The sequence below is a fragment of the Pan paniscus genome, chromosome 2, assembly GCF_029289425.2.
Source record: "Pan paniscus chromosome 2, NHGRI_mPanPan1-v2.0_pri, whole genome shotgun sequence".
In the NCBI taxonomy this organism is placed as follows: domain Eukaryota; kingdom Metazoa; phylum Chordata; class Mammalia; order Primates; family Hominidae; genus Pan; species Pan paniscus.
The window spans coordinates 57,304,190-57,331,620 of NC_085926.1; the positions used below are offsets into that span (position 1 = coordinate 57,304,190).

Consider the following 27,431-nt stretch of genomic DNA (forward strand, 5'->3'; position numbering starts at 1 on the left):
CCTTAGTAGTGAAGCTAACATAGCCTTAGAGTAAAGGTTACTCTAAAACTACTATAAGAAAGCTTAAACACAAGTCGTCTTCTTTTTTTTAAGAGATGGCATCTTGCTCTGTCATCCAGCCTGGAAGTGCAGTGGCACAATCATAGTTCACTGCAGCCTCAAACTTCTGAGCTTAAGTAATCCTCCTGACTTAGCCTTCTGAGTAGCTGAGATTAGAGGTGTGGGCCACTGCACCTAGAATAAGTCTTGAAAAGTTCAAACTAATCCAGTAGCAATTTAACTACCTAAAAAAGTGAAGTCTAAAGCTCTTTAAAGGAATACAAAATGTCCAGCATTTACCAATATAAAATTCACAGCATCCATAACCAGGAAAAAAATTGGTCTTAGATGTAGATGTAGATGTAAAAGAGATAATTTAGCCAATAAGAATGTTAAAATAGTTATCATAAACATGCTGAAGGAGTTAAAGCAAAGCATGAACATAATAGAAGAAATAGGCAATATTAAATAGACCAAACACAACGCCTAAAAATAAAAATACATAATCTGTTATAGGAATAGAAAAAAACCTAAAGATAAAAATATAAAAATTGAGATATTTACTTATTTCTTTTCCAGATGTATAGATATTGAAAAGATTCATTACAAGTAGACCTACACTACAAGATATCTTAGGGGAAGTTTCAGATAATTGGAACTCTGGATCTACACCAAAGAATAAAGAACAATAGAAATGGTAACTTTGTAGGTAAACATAAAAGGTTTTTTAAAAAAACCATTAATATTTAAGTGTCTGTAAAAGATAATGTCAGGAATTTGGAAGTCATCACTCACATCCTCACAATAAGAAAAAAGCTGAACAAACTGAAAATCAGCAACTTTTCTTAGATGCATCAGAGGACTGAGGTCATATGGCTAACTCACTACCTCCCAACTGGTAAGAGACAGATAAATACAGAGAATCCTAAATTACTTGAGCAGAAGCTCAGGTTATTATCAATAATAACCTTGAATGTAAACAAATTAAATTCCCCAATTAAAATATATAAACTGGCTAAATGAATAAAAAACACCCAACTATATGCTGCCTACATGAAACTCACCTCACCTGAAAAGACAGAGACTGACAGTAACAGGATGAAAAGAGATATTCCACACCAATGAAAACTAAAAGGAAGTAGGAGTAGCTATATTTACATCAGAAAAAAACAGACTTTAAGTTAAAAAGTACCAAGAGACAAATAATAACATTATATAATAATAAGGGAATCAATTCAGCAAGAGAATATAACAATTATAAAAATACATGCACCTGGCCAGGCACAGTGGCTCACGCCTGTAATCCCAGCACTTTAGGAAGCCATAGGCAGGAGGACTGCTTGAGCCCAAGAGCTCCAGACCAGCCTGGGTCACATAGGGAGACTCTATTTTAATAATAAAATTTTTGTAAAAGAGAAAACTTTTCAGCCGGGCACGGTGGCTCATGCCTGTAATCCCAGCACTTTGGGAGGCCAAGGAGGGCAGATCACCTGAGGTCGGGAGTTCAGGACCAGCCTGACCAACATGGAGAAACCCTGTTTCTAATAAAAATAGAAAATTAGCCAGGCATGGTGACGTATGCCTGTAATCCCAGCTACTTGGGAGGCTGAGGCAGGAGAATCACTTGAACCTGGGAGGCGGAGGTTGTGGTGAACCAATATTGTGCCATTGCACTCCAGCCTGGGCAAGAAGAGTGAAACTCCGTCTCAAAAAAATATATATATGTGTGTATATATATATATGCATCCAACACCAGAGCACCTGGATATATAAAGCAATTATTATTAGATCTAAAGGTAGAGGTACACCCCAATACAACAACAGTTGGAGACTTCAACACCCTACTCTTAGCATTGGACAGATCATCTAGACAGAAAGTCAACAAAGAAACTGCAAATTTAAACTGTACCATAGACCAAAAAGACCTAAAAGACATTTACAGAACATTTCACAGTACTTGCAGAATACACATTCTCTTCATCAGCACATAAAACATTCTCCAGGATTGGCCATATGTTAGGACACAAAAAAGAAACCTTAAAAAATTGTTTCGCTCTCCCTCTCCCTCTCCCCCTTCTCTCTCTTTCCACGGTCTCCCTCCGTTGCCGAGGCTGGACTGTACTGCCGTGATCTTGGCTCGCTGCAACCTCCCTGCCTCGGGCTCCCGTGATTCTCCTGCCTCGGCCTGCCCAGTGCCTGGGATTGCAGGCACGCGCCGCCACGCCTGACTGGTTTTTGTATTTTTGGTGGAGACGGGTTTTGCTGTGTTGGCCAGGCTGGTCTCCAGCTCCTGACCTAGAGTGATCTGCCCGCCTCGGCCTCCCGAGGTGCTGGGATTGCAGACGGAGTCTCGGTCACTTAGTGCTCAATGTTGCCCAGGCTGGAGTGCAGTGGCGTGATCTCTGCTCGCTACAACCTCCACCTCTCAGCTGCCTGCCTTGGCCTCCCAAAGTGCTGAGATTACAGCCTCTGCCCGGCCGCCACCCCGTCTAGGAAGTGAGGAGCGTCTCTGCCTGGCCACCCATCATCTGGGATGTGAAGAGCCCCTCTGCCCGGCCGCCCCGTCTGGGATGTGAGGAGCGCCTCTGCCCAGCCACCACCCTGTCTAGGAAGTGAGGAGCGTCTCTGCCTGGCCGCCCATCGTCTGGGATGTGGGGAGTGCCTTTGCCCGGCCAACCCGTCTGGGAGGTGAGGAATGCCTCTGCCCGGCCACCCCATCTGGGAGGTGAGGAGCGTCTCTGCCCGGTCGCCACCTCGTCTAGGAAGTGAGGAGCACCTCTGCCCGGCCACCACCCCGTCTGGGATGTGAGGAGCGTCTCTGCCTGGCCACCCCGTCTAGAAAGTGAGGAGCGCCTCTGCCCGGCCACCCCGTCTGGGAAGTGAGGAGCGCCTCTGCTCGGCCACCCCGTCTCGGGGGTGAGGAGTGCCTCTGCCCAGCCACCCATCGTCTGGGATGTGAGGAGTGCCTCTGCCCAGCTACTCCGTCTGGGAAGTGAGGAGCGCCTCTGCCTGGCCGCTGTGCAATCTTCCAAGTGTGAAGTGACAGCCTTTCTGCAGGTGTACCCAACAGCTCCGAAGAGACAACGACCATTGAGAATGGGCCATGATGACGATGGCGGTTTTGTCGAAAAGAAAAGGAGGAAATGTGGGGAAAAGAAAGAGAGATCAGATTGTTACTGTGTCTGTGTAGAAAGAAGTAGACATAGGAGACTCCATTTTGTTCTGTACTTAGAAAAATTCTTCTGCCTTGGGATACTGTTAATCTATAACCTTACCCCCAACCCCGTGCTCTCTGAAACATGTGCTGTGTCAACTCAGGGTTAAATGGATTAAGGGCGGTGCAAGATGTGCTTTGTTAAACAGATGCTTGAAGGCAGCATGCTCGTTAAGAGTCATCACCACTCCCTAATCTCAAGTACCCAGGGACACAAACACTGCGGAAGGCCGCAGGGTCCTCTGCCTAGGGAAACCAGAGACCTTTGTTCACATGTTTATCTGCTGACCTTCTCTCCGCTATTATCCTATGACCCTGCCACATCCCTCTCTCTGAGATACACCCAAGAATGATCAATAAATACTAAAAAAAAAAAAAAAAAAAAAGAAAGTTGATCTCATAAGAAAGAGTAGAACAGAGAGGCTGGGAGGGGTTGGCAGGATAAGGATAAACTTGTTAAAGGATAAAAAAATTACAGCTAGATAGGAGGAATAAGTTCTACTGTTCTGTAGCACTGTAAGATGACTATAGTTAATAATAATTATATACTTGCAAATAGCTAGAAAAGAGGATTTTGAATATTCCCAACACAAATCATAAAACTTTGAAAAAAAATTGTTTCAATTGAACTAATATTAAGTATCTTATCTGACCACAATGGAATAAAAGTATAAGCCAATAACAAGAGGAACACTCAGAACTATACAAATACGTGAAAACTAAACAACATGCTCCTGAGTGACCAATTGATTAAAAAAAGAAATTAAGAGAGAAAGTAAAAAATACCTCACCCCTGTTATCCTAGAACTTTGGGAGGCTAAGGCAGGCAGATTGCTTGAGTCCAGGGATTCAAGACCAACCTGGGCAACATGGCAAAACCTTGTTTCTACCAAAAACAGAAAAAATTAGCCAAGTGTGGTGGCATATGCCTGCAGTCCCAACTACTCGGGAGGCTGATATGGGAGGATTGCTTGAGCCAGGAGGTTGAAACCACAGTGAGCTGTGATCATGCCACTGCACTCCAGCATGGGGGACAAAGTGACACCCTGTTTCAAAAAAAAAAAAAATTCCCTGAAGCAAATGAAAATAGAAACACAGCATACCAAAATGTATGGGACACAACAAAAGCCATGTTTATAGCAAGTTTACAGCAAGTATAGCAAGAGGCAAGTTTATAGCAATAAATGCCTACATTAAAAAGCAGAAAGATTTCAAATAAATAAGCTAATGATGCACCTCAAGAAACTAGAAAAGCAAGAACAAACCAAACTCAAAATTAGAAAAAGGAAAAAAAATAAAAAGCAGAAATAAATTACATTGAGACTAAAAAAATAGAAAAGATCAATGAAACAAAAAGTTGGTTTTTCAAAAAATCAACAAAATTGACAGAGCATTAACTAGACTAGGAAAAAAAAGAGAAGACCCAAATAAAATCATGAACAAAAGGAGACATTACAGTTGATACTGTGGAAATACAAAAGATCATCAGAGACTATTATAAACAATTATAAACTAATCAATTTGAGAACCTAGAGAAGATGGGTAAATTTGTTGACACATACGACCTATCAAGACTGAACCAAGGAGAAATAGAAAACCTGAACAGATCAATAATGAGTAATGAGATTGAATCACAGTAATGAAAAGGAAATCAAGAAAGAAAAGTCCAGGACCAGATGTCTTCACTGCTGAATTCTACCAAACTTTTAAAGAACTAATATTTTTAAAAATTCTTCTCAAACTATTCCCAAAAATTGAAGGGGAGGGAATTCTTCCAAACCCATTTTACAAGGCCAGCATAACCCTGACGCCAAAACCAGATAAAAACACAACATAAAAAAACTAGACCAATGTCTCTGATGAACATAAATGCAAAAATCTTCAACAAAATCTGAATTCAACAGCACATCAAAAATATCATACACTATAATCAAGTGGATTTATCCTAGGGATGCAAGGATTATTCAACCTACACAAATAATGTGAGACATCACAACAGAATGAAGGACAAAAACAACACGATCATCTCAATAGATCCAGAAAAAGCATTTGATAAAATTCAATATCCCTCATAAAACTCTCAATAAATTAGGCATAGAAGGAAGTACCTCAACACAATAAAGGCCATATAAGACAAACCCACAGCTACCATATACTGAACTGGAACAAGACAAGGATACCCACTCTCATCACTCTTATTCAACATATTAATAGTACTGAAAGTCTTAGCCAGAGCAATTAGGCAAGGGGAAAAAAATGAAGGGCATTCAAATTAGAAAGAAGGAAGTCAAATTGTCCCTGTTTGTGGATGACATGATTTTATATATAGAAAAACTTAGACTGTACCCAAAAAACTCTTAAAACTAATAAATTCAGTAAAGTTGCAGGATATAGATATCAACATACAAAAATTGGTGGTGTTTTTATATAAGAACAATGAACTAGCTGGAAAAGAAATCAAGAAAGTAACTCCATCTGCAAAAATTACAAAAAATAAAATACCTAGGAATAAATTTAACCAAGGAGGTGAAGGCTCTCTACAAGGAAAACTTAAAAAACACCAAAAAACAATGATTTTTTGAAAGAAATTGAAGACATCAAAAAATAGAATGACATCCCATCTTCATGGATTAGAAAAATTAATATTGTTAAAATGACTATACTATCCAAGGTGATCAAAAGATTCAATGCACTCTCTATCAATATACCAATGATGTTCTTCACAGAAATAGAAAAAAAAAAAATCCTAAAATTTGCATGGAACCACGAAAGACCGCAAATAGCCAAAACAATACTAAGCAAAAAGAACAAATCTAGATGCATCACAGTACCAGGCTTCGAAATATACTACAAAGCTCTATTAACGAAAACAGCATGGTACTGGCATACAACCAGACACATAGACCAGTGGAACAGAATAGAGAACCCAGAAATTAATCCACGTATCTACAGCCAACTGACTTTTGACAAAGATGCCAAGAACATTGATTGGGGAAGGACAGTCTCTTCAGTAAATGGTTCTGGGGAAAATTGGATATCCATATGCAGAAGAGCAAAACTAGACTCTCTCCTCTTATTCTACACAAAAATCAACTCAAAATCTCTTAAAGACCTAAATGTAAAACCTGAAGCTATAAAACTACTAGAAGAAAACCTGGGGAAATGCTTCAGGACATTGGTCCTGGAAAAGATTTTATGAATAAGAACTCAAAAGTACAGGCAACAAAAGCAAAATATAAATAAGTGGGATTATATCAAACTAAAAACTTCTGCACACCAAAAGACACAACACAATGAAAAGACAACCTACAGAATGGGAGAAAGTATTTGCAAACTGGCCAGACGTGGTGGCTTATGCCTGTAATCCCAGCACTTTGGGAGGCTGAGGCAGGTGGATCACAAGGTCAGGAGTTCGAGACCAGCCTGGCCAACATGGTGAAACCCTATCTCTACTAAAAATACAAAAAAAAAAAAATTAGCCAGGCATGGTGGTGGGCACCTGTAAACCCAGCTACTGAGGAGGCTGAGGCGGGAGAATCACTTGAACACAGGAGGCAGGGGTTGCAGTGAGCCAAGATCGCGCCACGGCACTCCAGCCTGAGACTCAAAAGAAAAAAAAAAAAAAAAAAGGAAAGAAAAGAAAATATTTGTAAACTATTCATCCACCAAAGAATTAATATCCAGAATATACAAGGAACTCAGACACGTCAACAGAACAAAAAAATCTAATTTTTAAATGGGGAAATGAGGCTAGCATGATGGTTCATGCATGTAATCTCAGCACTTTGGGAGGCCAAGGCAGGTGGATCACTTTAGCCCAGGAGTGCGTGACTGGGCAACACAGCAAAACCCTGTCTCTACAAAAAGAAAAATACAAAAGTTAGCCAAGCATGGTGGCTTGTGCCTGTGTCCCAGCTACTTGGGAAGCTAGGGTGGGAGGATCACCTGAGCCGGGCAGGTGGAGGTTGCAGTGAGCCAAGAAAGTGCCACTGCACTCTAGCCTGGGTGACAGAGTGAGACTCTGTCTCAAAAGAAAAAAAAAATAGGCAAATGATCTGAACAGACAGTTCTCAAAGGACAACACACAAATGGCCAAAAACACATGAAAAAATGTTGGATATCACTAATAATTAGGGAAATTGTGGGGAAAAGAAAGAGAGATCAGACTGTTACTGTGTCTAGATAGAAAGGGAAGACATAAGAGACTCCATTTTGAAAAAGACCTGTACTTTAAACAATTGCTTTGCTGAGATGTTGTTAATTTGTAGCTTTGCCCCAGCCACTTTGACCCAACTACTTTGACCCAACCTGGAGCTCACAAAAACATGTGTTGTATAAAATCAAGGTTTAAGGGATCCAAGGCTGTGCAGGACTTGCCTTGTTAACAAAATGTTTACAAGCAGTATACTTGGTAAAAGTCATCGGCATTCTCTAGTCTCAACAAACCAGGGGCACAATGCACTGCGGAAAGCCGCAGGGGCCTCTGCCCTTGAAAGCTGGGTACTGTCCAAGGTTTCTCCCCATGTGATAGTCTGAAATATGGCCTTGTGGGATGAGAAAGACCTGACCGTCCCCCAGCCCGACACCTGTAAAGGGTCTGTCCTGAGGTGGATTAGTAAAAGAGGAAAGCCTCTTGCAGTTGAGATAGAGGAAGGCCACTGTCTCCTGCCTGCCCCTGGGAACTGAATGTCTCGGTATAAAACCCGATTGTACATTTGTTCAATTCTAAGATAGGAGAAAAACCGCCCTATGGTGAGAGATGAGACATGTTTACAGCAATGCTACCTTGTTATTCTTTACTCTGCTGAGATGTTTGGGTGGAGAAAAACATAAATCTGGCCCACGTACACGTCTAGGCATAGTATCTTCCCTTGAACTTAATTGTAACATAGATTCTTTTGCTCACATGTTTTTTTGCTGATCTTCTCCTTATTATCACCCTGTTCTCCTACATTCCTTTTTGCTAAAATAATGAAAGTAATAATCAATAAAAACTGAGGGAACTCAGAGGTCGATGCCGGTGCAGGTCCTTGGTGTGCTGAGTACCGGTCCCCTGGACCCACTGTTGTTTCTCTATACTTTGTCTCTGTGTCTTATGTCTTTTCTCAGTCTCTCATCCCACCCAACTAGAAATACCCACAGGTGTGGAGGGTCAGGCCACCCCTTCAGGAAATGCAAATCAAAACCACAATGAGATATCATCTCAACCCAGTTAGAATGGCTATCATCAAAAAGCCAAAAAATAGAAATGCTGGTGAGGATGCAGAGAAAAGGGAACTCTTATGCACTGTTGGTAGGAATGTAAACTAGTACAACCATTATGGAGAACAGTATGGAGGTTCCTCAAAAACTACAAATCAACCTACTGTATGATCCAGTGATCCCACAACCAGGCCTTTATCTAAAGGGAAGGAAATCATTATATTGAAGAGATGTCTGCACCCTGATTTTTTTTGGTAGCACTATTCACAATAACCAAGGTATGGAATCAACCTAAGTGTTCAACAACAGATAAAGGGATAAAGACAATGTGGTATACATACACAATGGAATACCATTCAGCCATAAAAAGAATGAAAACTTCTCATTTGTGGCAACAGGAATGAAATTGAATGACATTATGTTCAGTGAAATATGCCAGGAACACAAAGTTAAACACCACATGTTCTCACTTATATGCAGAAGCTAAAATGAAGTTGATTTCATAGAAGTAAAAAGTAGAACAGAGTATACTAGAGGCTGGGAAACAGGGAAAAGCAGGGATTAGGGAGAAATTTGTTAAAGGATACAAAAGAAGTTCTAGTATTCAATAGCACTGTAGGATGAGTGTAGTTAACAATAATATATTACATTTGACTCTTGAACAACCAACACAGGAGTTAAGGTGCTGACCCCCCCTGCGGTCAAAATTCATGTATAATTTTTGACTCCCCCAAAACTTAACTACTAGTAGTCTGTTGTTGACTGAAAATGTTACTGATAAACAGTTAATTAGTACATATATGTCATATGCATTATATACTATATTCTTACAATAAAGTACACCAGAAAATGTTATCAAGATAATAGTAAGAAAAATGCATTTACGGTATCTACTGTATTTACCAATACTGTAAATTTACATAATCTGTTTACAAGATGAAATGTCTGTCTGAAATGGTGGGTAACCATGCTGCAGACCTCAATTTATGGTAAATATCAAACAATTCCATTTTTTCTTGTAATGTAATGACTCTTCTCTGTCTTTTGGGAGAACTTCCAGGAAAACTACAAATCAAAATCTCTCATGAAAATAGACACAAAAATTCTCGACAAAATATTAGCAGATCAAATCTAATAATGTATACAAAGAATTATACACTAGTGGCACTTTGTATGGGTCTTATGTTATTCCAAGTTTGTGATATTTTACTAAACACAACGAAAAATACACGAGAACCATGAAGAGATCACTTTTTACTGCCATACCCAATGTACTGAAGAGATGAACTGCTCTTGAGATGATGAGCATCACCTGACATTTTAAGTGGATAATTGTAACACTTAAGCTCATGTCAACAGCAACAGGAGGTGGCTACAAAATTATTACAGTAGTACAGTGTGTGCTACAGTTAATTTTATGCAGTTATGATTTGATGCTGCATCTTTATATTTGTTTACATTTCTTGACTGCAAATGATGCCATGTATGAACTGTGTGAGCTTTGATAAATTTCAACTTTTTATAACAGATTTGTATATATTTTATGATAGTAAATGATAAAAATAGACTACTATCTACATATATTTTATGTATTTATGACATACCTAACCTTTTCTTAATTTTTTGAATATTTCTGGCTAGGCAGTTCATCTGTGAGTCTTTTCAAAGTGTCACAAATCTTCAGAAATTTTTCCAATATATTTATTTTTTAAAAATCTGTGTATAAGTGGACTGCTGCAGTTGAAACCCATGTTGTTCAAGGGTCAATTGTATATATTTTCAAATAGCTAGAAGAGAGAATACTGAATGTTCCTAGCACAAAGAAATGATAAATGTTTGAGATGATGGATATGCTCATTACCCTGATCTGATCACTATAACCTGTATGTTCTGAAATATTACTGTGGAACCAAAAAATACATACAATTATTATGTGTTAATTAAAAGATACAAAAATGAAAATAATGGCTTGTCCAAAATAATAATAGCAACAATGTATTTGGTGACTATAGCTATGGATAAGTGAAATGAATGACCGCAGTGTTATAAGGCATGGGGGAGGGGAAACTGGAAATAGTCTGTTACAAAGTACTTGCAGGAAGTGGTATAGTGTTATTTGAATGAGGACTTAGATAGATTAGTTTTAAATGTACATTGCAAACTCAAGGGCAATAACAAAAAAAAGTTTTTTAAAAAAGTAAGTATAATTGATCTGCTAAGAGAAGAGAAAAAATGGAATCATACAAAATAGTTAAAACCAGAGAAGACAGAAAAATAGAAGAGGAAAACAATAACAACAACAACAACAACAGAACAAGGGCAATGAATAGGAAACAGTAACATATATGGTAGATATTAATCCAACTGTATCAGTAATCAGTTTAAATGTCAATGGTCTAAATACATCAATTAAAAGACAGGTTGTCAGAGTGGATCCAAAAGCAAGACCCAACTATATGCTGTCTACAGGAAACCCACTTTAAACATATAAAGACAAAGATACATTAAAAGTAAAGAGATAGAGAAAGATATACCATGCTAACACTAATGAAGGGGAAGTAGGGTAGCTATATTAATTTCAGACTAAGAAGACTTCAGAGCAAGGAAAATTATTGGGAATTAAGAGGAGCATTAGGTAAAGATAAAGAAGTCAGAATCTCCCAAAACTCTCACAAGGGAAAACAGATAATATGAATAGACCTGTATCTATTAATGAAATTGAAACAATAATTAATAACCTTCTAAAACAGAAAGCACCAAGCCCAGATGGGTTCACTGAATAATTCCACTAAACATATAGGAAGAAATTAAACAAATTCCACCATGTCTTCCAGGACATAGTGGAAACTGCTTCTATGAGGCCAGTATTACCTAATACCACAGCCAAGGAAGACATTATAAGAAAGGAAAACTACAATCCAAAATCTCTCATAAAAATAGATGCAAAAATCCTCAACAAAAGGAACAAAATGTTAGCAAATATTAGCAACATAATATAGCAAATCAAATCCAATTATGTATAGAAAGAATTATACACCACGACTAAGTGGGATTTATTATAGGTATGAAAGGCTGATTCAACATTTGAAAATCAATTAATGTAATTCATCATAATAAGAGAGTAAAGAAGTAAAACCATATGATCCTATCAAAAGATGTAGAAAAAACATTTGACAGCTGGGCACAGGAGCTCACACCTGCAATCCCAGCATTTTGTGAGGCCAAGGCAGGCAGATAACTTGAGGTCAGGAGTTCGTGACCAGCCTGGCCAACATGGTAAAACCCTGTCTCAACGAAAAATACAGAAATTAGCCGGGCTTGGTGGCAGGTGCCTGTAAGCCCAGCTACTAGGGAGGCTGAGGCAGGAGAATCGATTGAACCCAGGAGGCGGAGGTTGCAGTGAGCCAAGACGAGATAGAGCCACTGCCACTCCAGCCTGGGTGACAGATCAAGAATCTGTCTTAAAAAAAAAAAAAAAAAGCAAAAGACCTGAACAGACATTTCACCAAAGAAGATATATAGTTGGCAAATAAGAATAGGAAAAGATGCTCAACATCACATTTCATTAGGAAATTCCAAATTAAAATGAAATACCACTAAACACTATTAAAATGGCCACTTTCCAAAACAGGCAACATGAACTCTTATTCATTGCTGGTGGAGACGCTAAATGGTACGGCCACTCAGGAAGACAGTTTGGCAGTTTTTTACAAAACTAAACATACTCTTACCATACAATCCAGCTGTTGCACTCCTGGTACTTACCCAAAGGAGTTGAAAACTTATGTTCTCACAAAAACTTACACATGAATATTTGTAGCATATTATTCATAATTGCCAAAACTTAGAAGCAACTAAGATGTCCATCAGTAGGTTAATGAATAAACTGTGGTACATCCAAACAATGGAATATAATTCAGCACTAAAAAGAAATAAGCTATCAAGCCATGAAAAGACATAGAGGAACCTTATTACTAAGAGAAAAAAGCCCATCTGAAAAGGCATACATAGTGCATAATTCCAACTATATAACCCTCTGGAAATGACAAAACTAAACCATGGAGATAACAGAAGAATCAGTGATTGGCAGGGTTGAGGGGAGGGAGGGCTGAATAAATGGAACACAGAGGATTTTTAGAGCAGTGAAACTATAATGATAGATATATGACATTACACACTTGCCAAAATTGATAGGTGTATAATACCCAGAGTGAAGCCTGATGTTACCAACGAACTTACTTAGGAGTGATAATGATATGTCAATGCAAGCTCATAGATGCTAACAAATATGTCACTCTGGTAAGGGGTTTTGTTAGGGCAGGAGGTTGTATATAAGAAATCTCTATCTTCTGCTCAGTTTTGCTGTGAATCTAAAATTGCTCTACAAAATAAAGCCTTTTCAAAAAAAGGATGGGCAAGATATAGAAAACTATGAAACATTATAGAGTGAAATGAAAAAGAACTAAGGAAAATCGAGTGACATACGATGTTCTTAGATTGAAACACTCAGTATTGTGAAATTGTTAATTTTCCACAAACTGATTTACAGTTCCAATGCACTCCTCATCAAAACTTCAGTGTATTACTGGGTATCTTTCCACTTTGGACTTGACCAGATGATGCTAATATTTATATGGAAATGCAAAGATACAAGAATAAGAAAGACTCTCTTGTATAGAAGAAGAACAAACGAATGCAACAAAAACAAAGATAAATAGATGGGACTTAATTAAACTAAAAACCTTCTGCACAGCAAAAGATATAATCAGCAGAGTTAACAGACAATCCACAGAGTGGGAGAAAATCATCACAATCTATATATCTGGCAAAGGATTAATATCCAGAATCTACAAGGAACTCAAATTAGCAAGAAAAAAAGCCAAACAATCTCATAAAAAAGTGGGCTAAGGACATGAATAGACAATTCTCAAAAGAAGATATACAAATGGCCAACATCACTAATTATCAGGGAATCGCAAATCAAAACCACAACATGGTACCACCTCACTCCCGCAGGAATGGCCACAAAAAAAAAATAGATGTTGGCGTGGATGCGGTGAAAAGGGTACACTTTTACACTGTTGGTGGGAATGTAAACTAGTACAACCACTACAGAAAACAGTGTGGAGATTCCTTAAAGAGCTAAAAGTAGATCTACTGTTTGATCCAGCAATCCCACTACTCGGTATCTACCCAGAGGAAAAGAAGTCAGTATATGAAAAAGACACCTGTACACACGTTTATAGCAGCACAATTTGCAATTGCAAAAATATGAAACCAGCCCAAATGCCCATCAATCAACAAGTGGATAAAGAAAATGTGACATATATATACCACAAAATACTACTCAGCCATAAAAAGGAACAAAATAATGGCATTCGCAGCAACCTGGATGGAATGGGAGACTACTACTTTATTTATTTATTTTGAGATGGAGTCTCACTCTGTAGCTCAAGCTGGAATGCAGTGGTGCTATCTTGGCTCACTGCAACCTTTGCCTCCAGGGCTCAACTGATTCTTGCCTCAGCCTCTTGAGTAGCTGGGACTACAGGCATGCGCCACCACGCCTGGCTAATTTTTTTGTATTTTTAGTAGAGACAGGGTTTCACCATGTTGCCCTGGGTGGTCTTGAGCTCCTGAACTCAGGCGATCCACTTGCCTCGGCCCCCCAAAGTGCTGGGATTACAGGCGTGGGACACCACACCCGGACTGGAGACTATTATTCTAAGTGAAGTAACTCGCTTCACTTACTATAATGTAAAAGCAAACTTCGTATGTTCTCACTCATATATGGGAGCTATGCTATGAGGTCATAAAGGCATAAGAACGGTACATTGGACTTTGGGGACTTGGGAGAAAGTGTGGGGGGTGGAGAGGGATAAGAGACTACACATTAGGTACAGTGTACACTGCTCTGGTGATGGGTGCACCAAAATCTCAGAAATCACCACTAAAGAACTTATTCATGTAACCAAACACCACCAGTTCCCCCAAAAACCAGTTGAGATAAATAAAAAATTAAAGAACAAGATGAAACACTATCAGATATCAAGATTAATTACACAATACACATATTAGTGGAACTGAAAAGACAGTCCAGAAACAGATCTAGATATATGAATGTATTATTTATGGCAAGGAAGGCACTACAGAGCAGTAGGGAAAAGGCCAAGTCTTTTCAACAAGTGTAGAGCTGCATGGAAAAAATGTAAAATTTGACATTTCCTTAGACCACACACACACATCAGTTGCATGTGGCTTGTACATCTAAATGTGAAACGCATAATAAAGCTTCCAGATGGTTATATAGGAGAATACCTTCATAATATTGGGCTGTGAAAAGAGTTTTCACAAAGCAAGAACCATAAATCAGATTATATTAAAATTAAGAACTTGTGTTCAGCAAAAGGCAGCATTAAGAGAAAGAAAAAGCAAACTAGAGAGTGAGTGCCAATTTGTCACATACAATTGTCAAGGGATTTGTGTCTAGAATATATAAAGAACTCACACAAATCACTAAGAAAAACCCAATAGAGAAATGGACAAGTGATGTGAACAAGTACACTAGAAGATTTCCAAGTGGCCTATAAACATGAACAAGTGTTCAACTTCATTAGTCATCAGAGAAATATAAATTCAAACCATGATGCAATAATATATATCACATACAAAAACAGATTTTTTAAAAACAACAATATAAAACTTTGGTGGGGGCCGGGTGCAGTGGCTCACGCCTGTAATACCAGCACTTTGGGAGGTCGAGGCAGGCAGATCACGAGGTCAGGAGTTTGAGACCAGCCTGGCCAACATAGTGAAACCCTGTCTCTACTAAAAATACAAAAATTAGCTGGGTATGGTGGTGCACGCCTGTAGTCCCAGCTACTCGGGAGGCTGAGGCAGGAGAATCGCTTGAACCCAGGAGGCGGAGGTTGTGGTGAGCCAAGATCCCACAACCGCACTCCAGCCTGGGCAACAGAGCGAGACTGTCTCAAAACAAACAAACAAAAAGCCAACAAAAATAAAACGTTGGTGGGGATCTGGTGCAATGGAATGCTCAAATTCTGTTAATGGGATATAAACTGGTACAATCATTCTGGAAAACAATTTGTAATCTTCTTTCTGGACATCTTCCCAACAGAAACGTGTGCACATGTGCCCCTACATTTATACACAGGAGTGTTCATAGCACCATTACTTGTAATAGTGCCAAACTGGAAACAACCCATCTGTTCATTGAGTAGAACAGGTAACGTCAATGTATTCTTATAATGGAATACTGTAAAGCAGTCAAAGCAAATGAACTAGCCTCATGCTACCACATGGATGAATCTCAAAAGTAATGTTGAGGAAAAGAAGCCAGATAAAAGAATAAAGAATACATATTACCTGCTTTCATTCATATATGTAATATATATATATGTCAAGCTAATCTGCAGTGTTATAAATGAGTCTATGGTAGTTACCTTTTTGGGGTAGTAAGGAGGTGGTAACTGAAAGGAGTACAAGTGCTTCAAGGATGGTGGGGAAATGTTCTATTTCGTCACCAGATCCTCCCTTTGTAAGAATTTGTTGAACTGTACATTAATACTCTGTGAACTTTTCTGTTACATAAATTTTAAAAATTAAATAAACACCGATACTATCGTAGAAGCCATTGTTATCAGTGAAATGCACAAGTAAAATCATGACTTAAGCGAAGAAAAATATAGACTTCTGTGAGAAGACATATTCACAGATTTGATTTTCCAGGGAGGTTTTAAAAATAAATAAATTATGGTAAAAGCAAGTAACTTACAGAAGAAGATTGGCACATAATAAAAAGGAAAATAACAGCTTGTCCTTCTCAAATAGTGATCGGCATATATTACAATATAAGTTGTATGTGAAGTGGTCATTTAAATATCGTAGGCGCTTTTCCAAAATCTTGGATTTGTTACTAAAAGTTAAAAAGAAGGAAAACGTATTGTCAAACAAAACTAAGAAAATATAAGCAATGTGAATTAACATATACACTTTTTATTTTATGAAATTATCACTATTAAAAACGTATAAAGATACACACACGAGGGCATGTAAAACTGGTGAAATCTGAATAAGCTCTATGGGTTGTAGCAATGTCAGTTTCTCGGTTGTACTATAGGCAAGATGCTAGCACTGGAGAAACAAGATGAAGGGTACATGAAACCTCTCTGCACGTATTTTTCTGTGTGCAACTTCTCGTGAGTCTGTAAGTATTTTAAAATAAAAAGTTTTAAAATGTAGGGTATAATTCTCTGAGAAAGTGAAATATGGTTTACACCATCTCTCTGTTTTCCAAATCCTAAATATCTTATTCTGCCCCAAAGTGACTGAAAACAATTAGTTAATTTAAAAAAATGCCTATTAAATCTCTATTAGTGTAAAGCTCTATGCTAGGGAGGGAAATGTAACAGACAAAGCATTATGAAACATTTGCCCGCCCCAGAGAAGCATAAAGTCTAGATAAAAATCTACACATTTTAAAAATGCATGAAAAGGTCAGGCACAGTGTCTCCTGCTTGTAATCCCAGCACTTTAGGAGGCCGAGGTGGGTGGATCATTTGAGGTCAGAAGTTCGAGACCAGCCTGGCCGACATGGTGAAACCTCATCTCTACTAAAAATACAAAAATTAGCCAAGGGTGGTGGTACACGCCTGTAATCCCAGCTACGAGGGAGGCTGAGGCAGGAGAATTGCTTGAACCCGGGAGGTGGAGGTTGCGGTGTGAGATCACGTCACTGCACTCGAGCCTGGGTAATGGAATGAGACTCCGTCTCAAAAAGAAAAAAAAATGCATAAAAAGTCAGAAAACATATGGATAAATGTAGTTACTGGGTGGAGTTATGACTGATACTCTTTATACTCTCATATTCCAAAAAATGTTTACAATAAGCATATATGGCTTTCAATTTTTTTTCAGTTCAATTTTTAAATGTAATACTTATGGGAATATAAAATGATGTAGCCATTCTAAAAATAGTTTGGCACTTTATTTTTTTTTTTTTGAGACAGGGTCTCACCCTGTCACCCAGGCTGGAGTGCAGTGGCATGATCACAGCTCATTGCAACCTCTACCTCCTGGGCTCAAGTAATCTTCCCATCTCAGCCTCCTAAGTAGCTGGGACTACAGGTGCATGGCACCATGCCCAGCTAGTTTTTTTGTATTTTTTGTAGAGACGGGGTTTCACTATGTTGCCCAGGCTGTCACTTTCTTTAAAAAATTTTTAAAAACTAAACTAAAAAGCTTCTGCACAGCAAAAGAAACTATCAACAGAGTAAACAGACAGCCCACACAATGGGAGAAAATATTTTCAAACTGTACATCTGACAAAGATCTAATATCCAAAATCTGTAAGGAACTTAAATTAATTAACAAGCATAAAACTAACAACCCCATTAAAAAGTAGGCAAAGGACATAGACACTTTTCAAAAGAAGACATACACATGGCCAAAAAGCATACGAAAAAATGCTTAAAATCATTAAGCATTAGAGAAATGCAAATCAAAACCACAATGAGATACCATCTCACACCAGTCAGAATGGCTATAATTAAAAAGTCAAAAAAATAACAGAAGCTGGTGAAGTTGTGGAGCAAAGGGAACACTTATACATTGCTGGTGGGAATGTAAATTAGTTCACTGTGGAAAGCAGTTTGGAGATTTCTCAAAGAACTTAAAACAGAACTACCATTTGACCCAGCAATCCATTATTGGGTACATACCCAAAGGAATATAAATTGTTCTACCATAAAGACACGTATGCGTATGTTCATCACAGCACTATTCACAATAGCAAAGACATGGAATCAACCTAGATGCCTGTCAATCGTAGACTAGATAAAACTAATGTGGTACAGATACACCATGGAATACAACACAGCCACCAAAAGGAATGAACTCATGTCCTTTGGAGCTGGAGACCATTATCCTAAGCAAACTAATGCAGGAACAGAAAACCAAATACCACATGTTCTCACTTACAACACTGAGTACACATGGACACAAGGAAGGGAACAATAGACACTGAGGCCTACTCAAAGGTGGAGAGTAGGACGACGGTGAGGTTCAAAAACCTACCTATTGGGTACCATGCTTATTACCTGGGTGATGAAATAATCTGTATACTAACCCCCTGTGACATGTAGTTTACCTGTATAACAAACCTGCACATGTACCCCTGAACCTAAAAGTTTAAAAAAAGAGTCCTCAATAAACCCTATGTCTTGTTTGCTAAAAAAAAAAAAAGAAAAAAAAAAAAGAAAAAAAATCTAAACAAACAGCTGCTACATAACCCAGCAATTGCACTCTTGGGTATTTATCTCAGAGAAATAAAAATTTCTATTCACAAATACACGTACATGAATGTTTATAGCAGTTTTATTCATAGTAACCCCAAACTGGAAGTAATTCAGAAGTCCTTCAACAGGTAGATGATTAAACAGATTTTAATCTGTGGTAAATTCATGCTATGAATTATTTCTCAGCCATCAAAAAGAGCCAAATATTTATATACACAGCAACTTGAACAAATCCCTGGAGAATTATACTGAGTAAAAAAAGCCAATCTCAAAACGTTACATGCCATATGATTCTATTTATATAAAATTTTTGAAGTAACAAAAGCACAGAAATGGAGAACAGGTTAGTGGTTGCCAAGGGTTACGGAAGGGGTAAGGATGGGAAGGAAGTGGGTATAGCTATAAAAGGGGAACACAGAGATCCTTGTGGTGGTAGAAATATTCTGTATCTTGACTGTATTAATGTCATTATCATGGTTGTGATATTGTTCTACAGGTTTTCAAAATGTCACCATTGGGGCAACTGGGTAAAAGGTACATGAGATCTTTATTATTTCTCATAACTGCATGTGAATCTACACTTAACTCAAAATTAAAAATTTGATTTTTAAAAAGTAATACATAGGACCATGGGAATGGGATGGAAGGGATGGTGGTATTGACACTTCTCTGAGTAAATCTTTTGGTACAGGATTGAATTTTGGAGTCATTAATGGTTCATGTACTCAAACATATAATAAAATTAAAGTCAACAAAGATGAAGAAAAACCCTAAAATGAAACATAAAAATAAACAAATGAACCTAACTGTATTTCACATGAATAACATCACATGTTGAAGGGGGAAAAACTAACCCAAGTAAGTTGAATATAGCATTTTATGCCTAAGTTTTTTTTTAACTTTAAGTTTTTGTGTGAACATATGCAATCAATTCTTTTGGGTATATACCCAGGAATAGAATTGCTGGGTCATATGGCAAATCTAGGTTTAATATTTTGAAGAACTTACAAAGTGGCCACATTATTTTAAAATCCAACCAGCAGTGTAAGAGGGTTCCAATTACTCCACATCCTCACCAAAACTTGATATTGACATTTTTATGTCAATTCTTTAACTTGAATTTCCTTCATCATATGGGTTGTATAAATTCAAATTCCAAATCCCAACTGAGAAGGGATTTCAATCACTCAGCAGAGGTTATTCTACCAAGAGCCAATGTAGAAACTTCTCACAGCATACATGATTGGCTCAAGTCGTATTTTTATTTTACTTAACAAGTACAGCAGTTAGTAAATACCAGACATTGTTATAAACACTTTACAAAAATTATCTCATTTAATTCTCATAAAAACCCAAAAGGTAGGTATTATTATTATCCCAATTTTATAGATAAGAAAAATTGAGGCAATTACTTCACGTTAACGAATTTGCCTGTAGGCATGCAGCTAGTATGTGGCAGAACTGAGGTGTAATCCCCAACTCCAGTCTGACTCCAAAATTTGCATACATTCATTAAGTGATTAAAGTGCAAATATCTAGAAAACTATTAGAAATGTGGGGCCAGGTGCAGTGGCTCACTCCTGTAATCTCAGCACTTAGGGAGGCTGAGTCGGGCAGATTTCTTGAGTCCAGGAGTTCGAGACCAGCCTGGGCAACATGGTGAAACCCCATCTCTACAAAAAAATTCAAAAATTAGCCAGACATAGTGGTGTGCACCTGTAGTCCCAGCTGCTCTGAAGGCTGAGCTGGGTGGATCACCTGAGCCTGGGAGGTTGAGGCTGCAGTGAGCTGTGATTGTGCCACTGCACTCTAGCCTGGGTGACAGAGTGAGACCTTGTCTCAAAAATAAATAAATAAATAAATAAATAAATAAAATAAAGAAAAAAGAAATGTGGGACTGAAGCCTTTTAGAGACCTCAGTCTTGGAGAAAGATGCGCTAGAGTTGCTAGGAAAAATAAATCATGTGCCTGCCTCATTGAAATATTTAAAAGAGAGAAGAAAAAAACTAAAGTTAATCCTTCCATGCCTAAATCTTGAGTAGGAGTGAAACAACAACTTAAAATAGAAAGGAGGTTTTGATTATCTTTCATATGTCTTTTTTTCTTTCACTTTTCCACTTTTTTATTTTGTATTTTTATTTTTTAAGACAGTCTCACTCTGTTGCGCAGGCTGGTGTGCGGGGGTGCCATCTCGACTCACTGCAACATCCACCTCCTGAGTTCAAGCGATTCTCCTCCTGCCTCAGCCTCCTGAGTAGCTGGGATTACAGGTGCCCGCCACCACGCCTGGCTAATTTTTGTATTTTTAGTAGATATGGGGTTTCATCATGTTGGCCAGGCTGGTCTCGAACTCCTGACCTCAAGTTATCTGCCTGCCTCAGCCTCACAAAGTGCTGAGATTACAGGTGTGAGCCACTGCACCCGGCCATTTTTCCACATTTTTAATGTTCTGTAATGGATATACATTATATAAGTTTTTTTAAAAAGTTACATTTTTTTAAATGGAAAGGGCTGTGAAAATCCAACCTTGGGAAGATGAATAAAGCGAGAGAATGTTTACCTGTCATGAATAGAGTTGATATAAAGGTTCACAAACCACGTGAGAGAGTACTGATACATGGGATCAATATTAGCCAGGTCTGCAATGCTAAAGAATAACACTGACGAGTGTTTGGCGATGGGTCTATAGCCTTCTCGAGACTCTGCTATTTTGAGTTCTGTTTTTTCTGCAATCTAGGAGAACAGAAAAAGCGAGATTAAGAAATAGGAAGAGTATTTTAGTTATGTACTTTTCATATAATGAAGTATATATATTTTTAAAAAATCTCAGTGCAATAACAGTATATGAGTTTAAGTATGGTTTACAAGAGAGGGCTTTATCATACTAAAAGCCAGAAATAAAGAAAACAAAAGGGGATGAAGGAAAGAACTAGGGATGGAGGAAAGGGGAAGGAGACAAAGGAGGAACAAGAGAGAAAAAAAGATAAAACAAGTTTAAACTTTAGATTAACAGTATGATCAGCTACCAACCATCTCCTTCTTGAGACATACCAAATAAGAAAGCTTTGCTTATTCTTTGACTGACTGACCTGTGTCTACTGTAGTCATTCACCTTCTTTTATCTTAACAGGTCAGAGATAAAGAGGGAGAGAGGGATGGAGAGCAAGTGTACACGTGCGTATATTTAAGGTGTTAACTCGTGTACTGGAACCCAGCACAGTCTGGCAAAGTAGGTATTCAAAACTATTTGTTGATTGATGGTTTTATATACAAGAATGCTTTTTCAACTAGCTTCTCACATGTTTAATTTTCTAACTTAACAGGACTGTAGATATTCAACCCCCAAAGAAAAATGTTCTCCAAGATAATAGCTCTTCAACTCAATTGGACAGGTTGATATTCTATAGAAAAAAATGTTTCGAGCACTATTCCAACTCACTCTTCCTTCTTTGGTAATGCTATCCACAGACTCTGATGAATGGTATGCCTATGTAGTCATGTTTATATCAAATCCTGTTTGTTGCTAATTTAATCAAGAGGCAGGGCTAGAACCAGATCCAAGATAAGGTAATCAAAAATTTCCCTGGAGAATTAAAACTTTAAAAGCCTCGGAAACTGAAGTTAGGTGGCATTGGCATTAGGAGTAAAAGGTAGTGGGACTTTTTCTACATGTTGGTTTCTACATGCTAGATGAGTATATAAAGGAAGAGATACAAAAGTCTTAAAAGAAACTGGTCTTCAGATAGAGTAGAGGGAAGCACAGAAGGACCACACAGCCCCAGAGGTAGAGGAAGAGACAGAGAGTACAGAAACTTAAGGCCTTCCGTTCATCCTTGAGGTCTGGATGTATGTCCTATAATTGGGAAAATAAATTATTCCCTTGTATCTTTTTTATTTTAGCTAATTCAAGTGGGTTCCTGTTCCTTGCAAACAAACTTTCCCCAAAATTATACTGTATAACCACAAATGAACTAAAAATAAGTTTGGAATCTCAGTCCTAACTATAAATAAGTAAAACAAAGTTATCGACAATGGGAATTAATGACATCTTACGTAAGAAAGCATAAATTTTGTATTCTCACTTAAACCTTTTGCTATTTAAACTTTGACTTTCAATTCAAATGCCATTTTGCAATTAATAGCAATAGCAAGCAGAAACAAACAGGAAATATAACTTTTATTTTTTTGAAAGGGAGTCTTGCTCTGTCACCCAGGCTGGAGTGCAGCGGCACGATCTCAGCTTACTACAACCTCCACCTCCTGGGTTCAAGCGATTCTCCTGCCTCAGCCTCCCAAGTAGCTGAGATTACAGGCATCCACCACCACACCTGGCTAATTTTTGTATTTGAGTAGAGATGGGGTTTCACCATGTTGGTCAGGCTAGTCTCGAGCGCTTGACCTCAGGTGATCCACCTGCTTTGGCCTCCCAAAGTGCTGGGATTACAGGCATGAGCCACTGCACCCGGCCGTAATTTTTAAACATTAAATAATAACTTAATTAGTATTCCATGGCTTGATCTATGTATACTTACAAGCAGTGTTTGCTAAACTTGAATCCTTAGCATGAAATGCTAGGCTTAAGAAATATAAATACATTTTAAAAATCATTTACCATTAGTGTCCTAAAATCAAAGAACAAGATATTTTCTAAGAAATAAATACTATGGGCTGGGCACGGTGGCTCACGCCTGTAATCCCAGCACTTTGGGAGGCTGAGGCGGGTGGATCATCTGAGGTCCGGAGTTCGAGACCAGCCTGACCAATATGGAGAAACCCCGTCTCTACTAAAAATACAAAATTAGCCGGACGTGGTGGCGCATGCCTGTAATCCCAGCTACTCCAGAGGCTGAGGCAGGAGAATGGCTTGAACCCGGGAGGCAGAGGTTGCTGTGAGCCGAGATTGCGCCATTGCACTCCAGCCTGGGCAACAAGAGCGAAACTCCATCTCAAAAAAAAAAAAAAAAAAAAAAAGAAAGAAAGAAAGAAAGAAAGAAATACTGTGAGTATATGTTAAGATGTTAAAAGAGGGCAACTCATTACTTGTAAAACTTTTCTGGTCTGTGATATTTATATATATTATACTTTCCAAAAATAAAAAAGACTAAACTTCAGTCAGGAAACCACTGGAGTAGCAGTAGGGGTAAATTTTGAAATCTCTAGAATAAACTTGTAAAGTTTTGTTTGTTTGTTTAATCTTGTGGGTTCAGGGAAAAGGGAAAAGCAGATTTTGACTATTTTGGAGAGCCTTCCCTGAAGATGTTTTTTCTTAGGTAGGTGGAGAAAGGTAGAATAGAAGTCAGGGTCAGACACAGAGTATGTTTCAGCTCAAACCATATAATGAATTTAAAACTGTGTTTGCAATGATCAGTGGGATCCAGTCAGAAAGGTCCTATCATTTATTATATTTTTCTCACTGTAAGATAAAGCACTTGAACCAATAAATAATTATATCTTCCTTTCTCTTCGAGTCTTAATAGGAAATAAGCCAATAAATGCTCCCTATCTTCTCTCCCCTTTGAAAACTAGTTTGGTGAGGGAACAAGAAGTAGCTTGTTCTGCTCTGACGGACGGGTATTGGGAAAGGAGACACTACAGAATATCTCAGCCATGGTCCCAGACTGGGGGCTGCCACAGAATATTACTCTAAGACCCTACTCCTTTGGCTCCCCCAAGATGAAAAACCCAAAACAAAACAAAGCACCAAATAGTACAAGTGACCAGAAAGCATGATTACCATCACATTCATGCAAAATAAATCTATCCAAAAGGGAAGGGTGCCTAGAGCTTTAGAAAGTCCTCTGTCCAGCCAGGCACAGTGGCTCACGCCTGTAATCCCAGCACTTTGAGAGGCCAAGGCAGGCGGATCACCTGAGGTTGGGAGTTCGAGACCAGCCTGACCAACATGGAGAAACCCCGTCTATACTAAAAATACAAAATTAGCCGGGTGTGGTGGCTTATGCCTGTAATCCCAGCTACTCAGGAGGCTGAGGCAGAAGAATCGCTTGAACTCGGGAGGCGAAGGTTGCAATGAGCCAAGATGGTGCCATTGTACTATAGCCTGGGCAATAAGAGCGAAACTCTGTAACAACAACAACAACAACAACAACAACAACAAGTCCTCTGTCCCAGAGCAAGGGTGCATTGTGGGGTGGGGAGCAGTGCAGAGATGCTGAGTAATTAGTGCAATCTCTGTTTCGCTTTCTTTTTATTTTTTAATTACCCTAAAGTGAAGGAGCACATAATTCATTGGGTGGGTCAAGGAAAACCAAAAGGCCTGAAGATCAATAACGTTAGCTTACAGAAGTCATTCTGTAATACCATTTAATTGTGTAAACTTGGGCCTCAGCCAACCTTTCTGGGCCCTAGTTTCCTCAACTATGAAGTGCAAAAAATAACTGCTTGCTAATGCCTTTTCTGCTTATAACATTGTATTATTCTATAAAAAGAGAAGTAACATAAAAATATCATTCAGGGCCAGGCACGGTGACTCACACCTGTAATCCCTGCACTTTGGGAGGCCGAGACGGGTAGATCACCTGAGATCAGGAGTTCAAGACCAACCTGGCCAACATGATGAAACCCTGTCTCTACTAAAAATACAAAAAAAATTGGCCCGGTGTGGTGGGCGCCTGTAATCCCAGCTACTCAGGAGTCCTGAGGCAGGAGAATTCCTTGAACCCGGAGGTGGATGTTGGAGTGTGCTGAGATCACGCCACTGCACTCCAGCCTGGACAACAAGAGTAAAACTCTGTCTCAAAAAATATATATACATATATATACACACACATATATATATATACACACACACGCACTATATATATGTATACACACACTATATATATATACACACACACACACACTATACATATATATATATATATCTCATTCAGCTCTGTTAGGTGAATTTGCAATAAATCCATTATTGGCTGTAAACTATTTGCCTCTCTTCCTCTACCTGCCACCCTCAGCTCTTATACCTGTCTTCCCGACGAATGACAAGATAATGACGGAATTAATGTCTAAGAATCTCTATTTATTCCTAGAATCCCTAATTGTTCAATCAACTAGCAACTACCTCCACCAAGAACTCCAATCAGAAACAGAGGTAAGACAAGCTCTCAAATTCAATTTTCCAGAGAAGAGTCAATTAAAACCTGAATGAACCCAAGTATCCTGCTTTACCTATCCAATAATAATACCTATCTGATACTTCTAATAATACCTTACCAATCCAATAATAATACCTTACCTGTTCAGTAATAATACCTTTCCAATATTTCTTTTTTTAAAATTATACTTTAAGTTCTAGGGTACATGTGCACAATGTGCAGGTTTGTTACACATGTATACAAGTACCATGTTGGTTTGCTGCACCCATTAACTCGTCATTTACATTAGGTATGCCTCCTAATGCTATCCCTCCCCACTCCCCCCACCCCATGACAGCTCCCAGTGTATGATGTTCCCCACCCTGTGTCCAAGTGTTCTCATTGTTCAATTCCCACCTATGAGTAAGAACATGCAGTGTTTGGTTTTCTGTCCTTGCAATAGTTTGCTCAGAATGATGGTTTCCAGCTTCATCCATGTCCCTGCAAAGAACACGAACTCATCCTTTTTTATGGCTGCATAGTATTCCATGGTCTATATGTGCCACATTTTCTTAATCCAGTCTATCATTGATGGACATTTGGGTTGGTTCCAAGTCTTTGCTATTGTGAGTAGTGCCACAATAAACATACGTGTGCATGTGTCTTTATAGTAGCGTGATTTATAATCCTTTGGGTATATACCCAGTAATGGGATGGCTGGGTCAAATGGTATTCCTAGTTCTAGATCCTTGACAAAGTGCCACACTGTCTTTCACAATGGTTGAAGTAATTTATACTTCCACCAACAGTGTAAAAGTGTTGCTATTTCTCCACATCCTCTCCAGCACCTGTTGTTTCCTGACTTTTTAATGATCGCCATTCTAACTGGTGTGAGATGGTATCTCATTTTGGTTTTGATTTGCATTTCTCTGATGGCCAGTGATGATGAGCATTTTTTCATGTGTCTGTTGGCTGCATAAATGTCTTCTTTTGAGTAGTGTCTGTTCATATCCTTTGCCCACTTTTTGATGGGGTTATTTCATTTTTTTCTTGTAAATTTGTTTAAGTTCTTTGTAGATTATGGATATTAGCCCTTTGCCAGATGGGTAGATTGTAAAAATTTTCTCCCATTCTGTAGGTTGCCTGTTCACTCTGAGGGTAGTTTCCTTTGCTGTGCAGAAGCTCTTTAGTTTAATTAGATCCCATTTGTCTATTTTGGCTTTTGTTGCCATTGCTTTTGGTGTTTTAGTCATGAAGTCCTTGCCCATGCCTATGTCCTGAATGGTATTGCCAAGGTTTTCTTCTAGGGTTTTTACAGTTTTAGGTCTAACATTTAAGTCTTTAATCCATCTTGAATTGATTTTTGTATAAGGTATAAGGGAGGAATCCAGTTTCAACAGAGTTATAGACCAATGGAACAGAACGGAGCCCTCAGAAATAACACCACGCATCTATAACCATCTGATCTTTGACAAACCTGACAAAAACAAGAAATGGGGAAAGGATTCCCTATTTAATAAATGGTGCTGGGGAAACTGGCTAGCCATATGTAGAAAGCTGAAACTGGATACC

The 27,431-nt window shown here is 38.5% G+C and overlaps 1 protein-coding gene across 1 annotated transcript in view; it reads right to left on the reverse strand.

Annotated features, from left to right (window-relative positions):
- DNAH12 (dynein axonemal heavy chain 12) overlaps nt 1-27,431 on the reverse strand; it is a 262,745-nt gene that overhangs the window by 42,570 nt on the left and 192,744 nt on the right. The window contains exons 60-61 of the mRNA XM_055110974.2: nt 21,332-21,504; nt 16,251-16,391 (exon numbers count right to left, since the gene is read on the reverse strand). Of these exons, the coding sequence (XP_054966949.1) occupies nt 16,251-16,391; nt 21,332-21,504 (314 nt within the window). The remainder of the gene's footprint in view (nt 1-16,250; nt 16,392-21,331; nt 21,505-27,431) is intronic.